Below are 9,447 nucleotides of genomic sequence, written 5' to 3'. Positions count from 1 at the left end.
TATATGGGGCCAGAGATTTAGCTCAGTGGTACCGCTGTCTGCCTCAAAAGAGCAAGGTCCTGAGTTCAATCCCTGGTACCAAAAAAACCCAAAACCAAAAATAAAAATATATAGTTTGTTATATACATAAATGTTTTATATCTAAACATTTAGTTTGATACAGGCATATATTTTTATATAAAATATTTATTTATACACACACACACACACATATATATGCATAGACATCACATACATTTTGTTGCACAAGGATTGAACCTAGGGCCCTTGCACTGAGCTACTTCCAAGCCCTTTTATTTTTTAAGACAGGATCTCACTAAGTCAATAAATTGCCCAAGCTGGGCTAAAATCTGCAATCTTCCTGCCTCAGCCTCCCAGAGTACTAGGATTACAGGAGTGCACTACCATGCCTAACATAGAAATATATTTTAGAGCAAAATATACATACATAAGTACTATAGGAAAACCCTCAAATGTGATATGCCAAAATTATGTGGTATAAAACATCTTTTTAAATAATATAGTCATTAAAATAACAGTTAACTTTTGTACACCACATACCATTGGCTAGGCAGGGTTCTAAGAAACATGCATACATTTAATTCATTTAATAACCAACACTGCTATGAGGAAGACACTAGTATCCCATCTGCATCCACGAGGAAACTGAGACAAAAAGTCAAGTGACCTTATGTGTCACCAGGCTACTTAATGGCAGGACCAAAACTTGTAGCACTCCCAAGAGTACTTTCTTTCTCTTTTCTTTTTTGAGACAAGGTCTCAATCTGTAGTTAAGGCTGGCCTTGAACTCACTATGTAGCCCAGTCTAGCCTTAAACTCACAGTGATCCTCCTGCTTCAGTCTTCGAAGGGCTGGGATTACAGGTGTGAGCCACCACACCAGGCTTATTTTTCAAATTTTATACAGTAGTCATTTCTTGTAGTATAGACATCTATTGTATCATCATTATTATTATTAATTATTTTGCAGTGCTGGGTATCAAATGCAGGGCCTTCTGCATGCTAGGCAAGTGCTTGACCACAGAACTATATCCCAAACCGCACCCCCCAGTGTTTTTTAGTGTGTGAGAAATCAATAGTTTCACCTTAAAAAGAAAAAAAAAACTCTTTCCTAAACTGAGTAGATATAATATTATCCATTAATGATGTCACTTCTTTTGTCAGCTATGGCCAGGAAATTTTAAATAACCTGCATTCTTTGTTCCTGCCTCCTACACTTTTTATTAAATTAGATCCACTGAACTCTTCAAATTTACTTTTCTAGGTTGAAAATTTGAATGGATATCAAATGACAAGGGTGAGCTGATATTATCACCAGGAAGTCTGCATGGATTTGCTTCATTTTTCTGCTTCTGGTCTTGCTGATCAAAAAATGGCTTTAGACAAAAGATGATTACAGTCTGCCTTCCTTAGCCTGAGAGGAGATACCTATTATTTCAGCTGAAAAATGAGACAAAGCTTTTATTATAACATTGCATTTTATAAATTGGCGGCTTCACCTTGGCTACTGTGATTTAAAGCCTTTTTCCAAACTTTTCCTCCAGATGGAAAGGTGTGAAAGGACAAAGAAAGGATCAGTTCTTGACAGGCAGGTCAGCGTTGCCTGGCAAGGCCACCATGATGTGCAGAACTGCAGCAAAATGGGGGCTAAAAAGTAACTATAAAAGCTGGGAGGTAAGGTGCTTTCTGTGGAGACACAGGGCCTCCTTATTTGACTTAAACCTAAAAATATGACTCTGTATTTCAACTCTTTCGACACAGTACTTCATAGCTGATCAAGGAAGGTTAGAGGGGGCATCCATGGTCCTCTAATTCTACCCCCAGGGAGGTGGCTCCCCGGTCTGAATAAAGTTAGAGCAATGCTCCTCATCAGATTCATAGCTTAGAAATGCACTGTCTTGGGAGCTTGCTTGCTTGCTTGCTTGATTGATTGATTTCGGTACCAGGAATCATATTCAGGGCCTCACACTTGCCAGGCAGGCACTGCATTGCTGAGCTATATACCCAGCCCTTGGGAGCTTTAAAGTAGGAAAGTTCTGATGGCCCAGACAATGAAGTTTTGATGGCCCTAATTCATTTTCTATTTGGATTCTATACTACAAAAATGAATTTCTATTAAAGAACATGAAAGGGCATCAAGTTTTCCAGGACTTAATATCTAAAAGAACTTAGTATCTGGCCCCAGGATTACACTGAAGGCCATCTGGCCCAGCTCAATTTCCACCTTTCAGGCATAAATGCTTAATTTGCCTAAGACTCCCTGAAAGCAGGTAGCAACTCTCAAGTACTGGGCTGAGATGAGCTCTGGGCTCTTTCCCAGCTGGATTCTTGAAGAATTATACTGTATCTTCAGCTTTATTTTCACAAGCTGCCAAACAGAGTGGAGACTCCAGGGTGTTTATATGACAAGGATGCTAATCATACAACATATAGGACTCTGGGCAAGTGGCACTGTCCTTATGCATTTTTCCAGCTCTAAGGCAGGTTGTAGCTCCCTTCTCTGGATACAGAAATACCAAAATATTCCCCCAAATTTGAGAGATTTGTATAGCTAAAGTTCTAAAACATCCCCCATTGCTAATTTTCATGGTTTATCTCGAATAAACTGTGAAATCAAACCTTGGCTGCATCTGAAATTATTTTTGGATAAAAGTCACTCACCTAACTTGAAAAAGTTTCTAAGATAGTAGAAGTTTTTACAATGCTTCCAGGCTTTGCTGCACTAAGTATAAAATCTCCAATGTTTCCATTTCTATCGTTCTCTTTCTTCTTGGCTATGCCACACAATTCAGTCATTTCCTAACACTTAGTATAATTTTTCTTCTCAACTCAAAGGCTTACTGATTGCTTTTCAGCCATCTTCACTGGCTGCTCTCAAACTGACTCAAAAGGTAGGTGACGTAAAGGAGAGGGTGAGACAGACTTTCTTCCTTCTCTCATACACAAGGATCAATCTTACTAGCAAAGGAAGCATAGTGTTTTATAAATATTCAGATCTTTCCATCTAAAAATATGGCATGTCTGAATTTCTTCCTTTAATATTGTATCTGCTGTACTTGTTCATTGGTTTTCTTGGTGGATGGTGTTCACTGATAGTCAAAAGTCAGAGCCATTAAAGGTTAAAGGAAAGTTATAAGGAAAAACTTAAAATTTAGAAAAATTTCCATACACTATTTTTTTTCTTTTTCCTGTTTTGTTTTTCGTTTGTTTTCAGAATCCAACGTTTCATACAGGCCTGTCAAAAACTCTACTATTGCATATACTACCAGCCCCCTTCCCTGAGTTTTAATCTCTAGAAATCAGAAAAGGACAATCAAGATAGATTTTAGTGACAGAGCACCCTGGTTCTCCTGAAATATAATTCTCAAACTCCATTCTATATTCTCCCCTTGAAAACTCCATGAAAGAAATTATGCCTGCTTATTACTTTGCAACCATCCAGACTATATACTATTGCATATACTACCAGCCCCCTTCCCTGAGTTTTAATCTCTAGAAATCAGAAAAGGACAATCAAGATAGATTTTAGTGACAGAGCACCCTGGTTCTCCTGAAATATAATTCTCAAACTCCATTCTATATTCTCCCCTTGAAAACTCCATGAAAGAAATTATGCCTGCTTATTACTTTGCAACCATCCAGACTATATATATATCTTCAAAGTTGCCAGTTAGTCTTATTCATGGCATGGTAAAAGAACATTAAGAACATCACACAGTTTGTCTCTTGGCATTCTTATTTTGTCATCTCATGACAAAAGGGTGATATCTCATGTCTATTTCTTTATATGGGGTAATAGCAAGTCCCTACAATGTGGTATTATCATTGATTGTTATTTTCTTGCCAACAAAAATTACATGGTTTTATTTGAAGAGGAAAGAAATGGAATTGGTGTATACATCATAGCACTTGGGATGGTATAACACTAAAGACAAGTACAAAACAAAAGTGTTTTGAAAAGAGAAAACCACCATAGGAAAGTGCCCTGAATTATAGGTGCAAAAGACTTGCTTCTAGTCTCAGCTCTGCCAGACAGCAGACATGAGACCCTGGGTAACTGTTGATTTCTGTGAGCCTCAGTTTCCCTCTCATTCAACAGGAGTACCAACCTCCCCTGCCAATCATAAAGAGTTGTAATAAGAATTCAAAAGATTAAGAGGGTTTGAAAACTCTACTCTGTTATAGAAAAGTTCATTTGTAATTCTGACTAATGCAAATAACACGGGGTGGTTAGAGGGTTAACGTGTATCTTGAATAGTACAGGACTAATTGGCTAACAACTATTACTGTACTGAGGCATTCTTGAAATGTGTATTTCTACTTTCTCAGAAGGATTTATCATCCCACTCTTTCCCTGGGGTTATTTATTTATTTATTAATTTTTGGTACCGGGGATCAAACTTGGGACCTTGCACTTGTGAGGCAGGTGGTAGAGCCACTGAGCCAAGTCCCTGGCCCCTCCCTGGGGTTATTTTTCTGATGATCCATGAACAATTCAAACAAGTATAAAACCCAAGTTAATAAGAGATTTTCAAAACAGATCTGATTGGCTGAGAAATAAACTGAGCTAGCTTCAAGTGGAGAAGGTGACAGAAAGGCAAGTTTAGAGGTCACAGCATAGAGCGTCTTTCAGTAAGGAAAAACGGTGGACATATCTGTGCCCAAACCTGTCCCAGTCCCACACTCACAGTTTTGTCTCTGGTCATTTCCTTGGCTGCGGCATCAAGACTGGCTCTGGCCTTGGTGCTGATTCGTCCCGGGGCGACCACCACCATCTTGCGTTGTTTGGCTGGCAGCTGGGAAAGGACCTCAGATTTGAGGCGTCGCAGCATGATAGCCTCCTCCAGCAGCAGCTTCAGCTCTCCAAGGTTGGAGGAGCCCGAGTAGTCCCAGCCCCACTGAAGCTAAGGTGAGGCAAGACAGGCCGTGAGCTGTAGGCACGATTCTCTGCTCATCCCCATTCTGGCTTCATTCAGAGAAGTACAAGTGACTTTACAAGGAGAAATATCCCAGAGAAACAAAGAAGAAAAAGGAAGAGAGGAAAGCCAGGCACGAAACGAACAAAACCAAATACCATGACATTTTACAAGCTTTCACTAACCTTTATAGCTATAACTGCAAAAAGTAAAGAGAGTTGGCACTTGTTTTATTAAAAAACAAAACAAAAAACAAAAAACAAAAAAAACACAACTTGGTGTGTGGGACTACTCTTGCATACTAAATTCAGAAATTAGTCTTCTCCAAGATGTACCCTACAGAGTTCACTGCACTGTGTGATAAACGATGTCAGTGATGTCTTTTTTTTAATGAGATTTAGAAGGACTTAAAAACTTTTGTTTCTCATTATGGATTACAGCAATGCAACCAAGGTGGATGTAGCAACAGCAACAGCAGTGCTGCTGTTGTTAATGGGAGTTGGGGTTAGCAGGAGGAACCTAGAATGGCAGCTTCTGCCACTCTGGCTGAAACAAGAGATGCCTCGAGGACTAGGGCTCAGGCAGTCACTCATGAACATGCCTCACTCACCAGAGCCTCCAGGGAGACAGTAAGCTTAAAGGCCTATTCCCTGTCACACAGCTAGAGAAGAAGATGCCAGAATTAAAATCAAAACCTTGGTTGGTGGTGTAGCTCAGTGGTGGACCACTTGCCTAGCATGCATAAGACCCTGGGTCTGACACCCAGAAATGCAAAATAAATGACTAAAGTAAACTCTATCCTTCATCAATAATCTTGACGAAAACAGGGCTGATCTGCATGGTTTTGTGGAGCACCTGTAAGCCAGTGAGTATGTCTGCTGCCTAGCATTTCATGCTCCTTCCTTTCCTGCTGCCCTCCCTCTCCCTTGGTAACTGTCAGCACCCAGAGGGGAAGAGCTGGGCTTGCTCACTTTAGGACACTTCAGGACATTGTGCCTAGCACAATGATGGGGTCAGGGTAGGTGTCCCGTAGGCCTTTGCTGAATTGAGGATAGAAAGAGGCAGTCAAAAGTGAAGAAATAAAATTACTCAAAGTTATCTCTTTTTAAAAAAATAATTCTGAAATTGACCTGAAGTTCTCAGCAAATGTCTGTAGATAGCTGTATGGCAGCAAGTGAAAGTGGTACAGGGTGCCTGCTCTCTTTGGTGGCTTCTCTTCATGCATGAAGCACATCAAAACAAATAGAAAAGCATCCTGCCCTTTGAGCTGCATTAAAAAAAAATGCTAGGGAGCCAGGGATTTAGCTTACTGGCTCCGCCACCTGCCTCAAAAGCACAAGGACCCGAGTTCGATCCCCAGTACCAAAAAAAAAAAAAAAAAAAGCTAGGAACAAGTGCATACAATAAATTTGGATACCATTCTTCTTCTAAATTTAATATTGCTACCTCTTAATCTTGTAGGTTAAATTCTTAATCATAGTGAAGATTTTAAATTAGACTTTGGAATAATCATAATATGATAAGCTTTTATTATAAACATACCTTGTCCCAGGCCCTGGGCTAAGTGGCAGGAAGGGAATGATGAAAGAACAGTTTTTGCTTTCTGAGATGTGGGTAGAAACAAGGGTGCAAAGTGAAAGAGGGCAAAGGGGAGGTCACGATGTCTCGGTTTCTGGTGTCAGAGACCGGAAGGGGCAGGCTGATGCTGGGAAGACAAGAAGGGGCAGTCTGGGGAGCAGCAAAATGAATTCTACCTTTAGCCTCTCTCATCACTAACCCAAGACCAGCAAGTCGAGGAACAGATCCTCCTCATAAAGGAACAGGAAGAGGTACAAATCACAAACCACACATAAAAACTGTAATAACCAATGTAATCTGGATTGATCCAAGAGGAATCAAATAAACCACTGTGATAGCTAATCTTGATAGTCAATTTGCCTAGATTAAGAAACACCTAGGAAATTAGTAAACATACCTCTGAGGGTATCTGGGAGGGTGTTTCCAGAGATGACTGGTATGTAGGATAGCCAACTGCAAGGAAGACCTGCCCTGAATGTGGAAGGCACCATTTAATAGGGTAGAGACCCAGACAGGAAAAAAAAGCTAAGAAGGAAGAAGCCCTGCAGCTCATTTTCACTCTCTCTAGTCTCCCCACACCCACCAAGACGAGATTAGCAGCCTCCTCCTCCTCCTCCTCCTCATGCTCCTGCTGCCAGGATGATCCACCTTGCCTTGCCTCAGGCCCAAATAATGAAGCCAATAGACCAGGGGCTGAAACCTCTGAAACCGGAAACCAAAATAAAACCTCTTTCCTGTAAGCTGTTTATCTCAGGCCTTGTTCCACTACAATGGAAACTAACACAGTCACAGACTTTGTCGGAGAAGGGCATGGCTTTTTAGTGTGCCTGAAGGTATCTCACTGCTTTGCCCAGGCTGTTTTCTAACTCCTGGGCTCAAGCACCCTCCAGCCTTAGCTGCCACAGTAGCTGGGACTATAGCTGTATATCACCACACCCAGCTGAAGTGTACGACTGTTAAACACACTAAACAACTGAGACAGTTCCTGCTTCAACAACCAGCTAAAAAACTGTTTGTAATGAACTTTTCAAAACACTACAATCTACATCATAAGTACTGTACTTAGTTTACGTGTGAGTGCATATTTTTAAAATCTGAGCTTTTTTTTTCTTTTTAAAAAGTATTTTACAAATGCACTCATGAATAGCATAGCAGTGCTTTTTCCTCACAAATGGCTTTTGAGTACACCATCTCTGAGGCAAATACGGGACTGACATATTTGTGATTTGATCACAAAACCTTTGCATCACTAAGGTTCGTGAGGTTTTACAAATGGAGGTATTGAGTGTATCGAACTTCTGTTTCTAGAGCTCCCCTTGCCATCTGTGGAGAAGTGAAGCTGTGACGACTGCACGTCCAGAGGCACCTGCTCCAATGGCACTGTCTCCATGAAGTAACTCATGGGTCAGAGGCTCCAGCCTAGTGACCAGGCGGGGATCCACCATGAGTCACCACTCACGAGCAAAGGCCCACTGAGAAAAGTGCTCCTGAGGCATCTCTGATCACTTGCCCTATGCTACCTGCTCACAGACTCCTCTGCCTTTTTTGCACAGAGGATTTTTTTACTTTTACTTCATATCCCTCCGATGCCAAGCAACCTTCACTACTTCACCTGCTTTCTTGACTCTGCTTAGGGCCTCCCATCTAGTTCACCTCAGGGCCTTTTCAGGAGCCAGCGTCTAGCTTGGACTTTCCTTCTATAGCCCGAGCACTGTGTTTTGTGCAGAAACTGTTAGCTTAGGGAAGGGCTACCAGCTCTCGGAGCTCACACACTTGTGTCAGCCGCTGGCCCCTTTCCTGGATAATGGTGACGAGGCAGCACAATAGATGTTATGACTAAAACAGAACAGTTTTGTTTTGCCCTTTAGCCAGAATACTCCAAGGTCAAAGTCAGGGGCAAACATGAACTAAAATCTCATCCTGTTGCTTGGCCCCTGTTCCTTGGCTGACACCATGGCTAAAGAAAAGGAAGAGAAAGGTGTCAACATCAGGGTGAGGGACAGGTAGGTTAGGGAGGGAGGAGAGAAGTACCCGTTTGGCATCACAGTAGCGAAGTCCAAAGGCATGAAACTGAGGGAAGAAGGTTGGCTTGACTGCGATGATCTGTGTGTAGAGCTCCACAGGCCGGGACATGGCTGGCGTGCCCGACAGCAAGATCACCCTCTTGGCAACCTAGAAGACAAACAGTCCTGCTCTGAACCAAGGAGGAAACTGTGCCAGTGAGGTAGAAGCTGGATCGCCCCAGAACTAGACAAATACCCCAGAATTCAGTAGGATCCCACCTTTCTCTTCTTGGGCACTTTCAGGGCTGGTGGTTCTCAAGTTCAAACATCTCCAAAACAAGGGTAGATTGAGATTCCAAAGATGCCAGAGCTGTCTCACTCTAGAACTCTGTGTGACTGACATCCTGGAATCTCTAGGAGAGGTTATTATGAGCAGAGCAAAGAACTGTGTTCCAAGAACCAAATCATGTTGCCAATGTGAGCAGTTCAAAGTCAGCTCCTTTTCTTTAATTCTTCCTTGCTGTCATCATAGCACTTAACATACTACGCTGAATTCCTTTTTCTGTCTCTTTCTCTCAACCACCAGCTTCCTAAGACCAAGGACTGGGCTGGGTTCCCTTTATTTACTCCAGCACTTTGTGGGTGGCACAAAGTAATCAACAAATATTCACTATTTGCTGAGGAAAATTCAGAAGGAAGCTATTTCCTGTCACAGGGAACATGGAGTAAACTCAAAAGAATCCGCCACTGGAACAGGAAGTAGCAGAAAGAGCAATAGTCTAAAGTTCTGGCAGAGCAGATTTCCAATATCCAAGTTGAATTTACTATCAGATAAGTACACTATAAAAACCAGGAGGAAGTACCAGGGATTGCCCATGTATAAGCTTCCATTTAATTTTCTCTAAGGGAGAAAAAAAAAGAGTCTTCACT

General features: G+C 41.6%; 1 protein-coding gene across 4 annotated transcripts in view; it reads right to left on the bottom strand.

Annotated features, from left to right (window-relative positions):
* The window catches only part of Smarcal1 (SWI/SNF related, matrix associated, actin dependent regulator of chromatin, subfamily a like 1), a 59,860-nt gene that overhangs the window by 19,351 nt on the left and 31,062 nt on the right, over positions 1-9,447 (bottom strand). For all 4 annotated transcript variants that reach the window (XM_010611947.2, XM_010611948.2, XM_010611951.3 and 1 more), the window contains exons 10-11: positions 8,546-8,686; positions 4,709-4,924 (exon numbers count right to left, since the gene is read on the bottom strand). In XM_010611947.2, coding sequence (XP_010610249.1) covers positions 4,709-4,924; positions 8,546-8,686 — 357 coding nt within the window. The remainder of the gene's footprint in view (positions 1-4,708; positions 4,925-8,545; positions 8,687-9,447) is intronic.

This window comes from Fukomys damarensis, unplaced genomic scaffold (genome assembly GCF_012274545.1).
Source record: "Fukomys damarensis isolate Sample0158 unplaced genomic scaffold, DMR_v1.0_HiC HiC_scaffold_16, whole genome shotgun sequence".
NCBI classification, from domain to species: Eukaryota; Metazoa; Chordata; class Mammalia; order Rodentia; family Bathyergidae; genus Fukomys; species Fukomys damarensis.
Note: the sequence above shows the minus strand (reverse complement) of the source record. Positions and strands in the feature narration are given on the sequence as shown.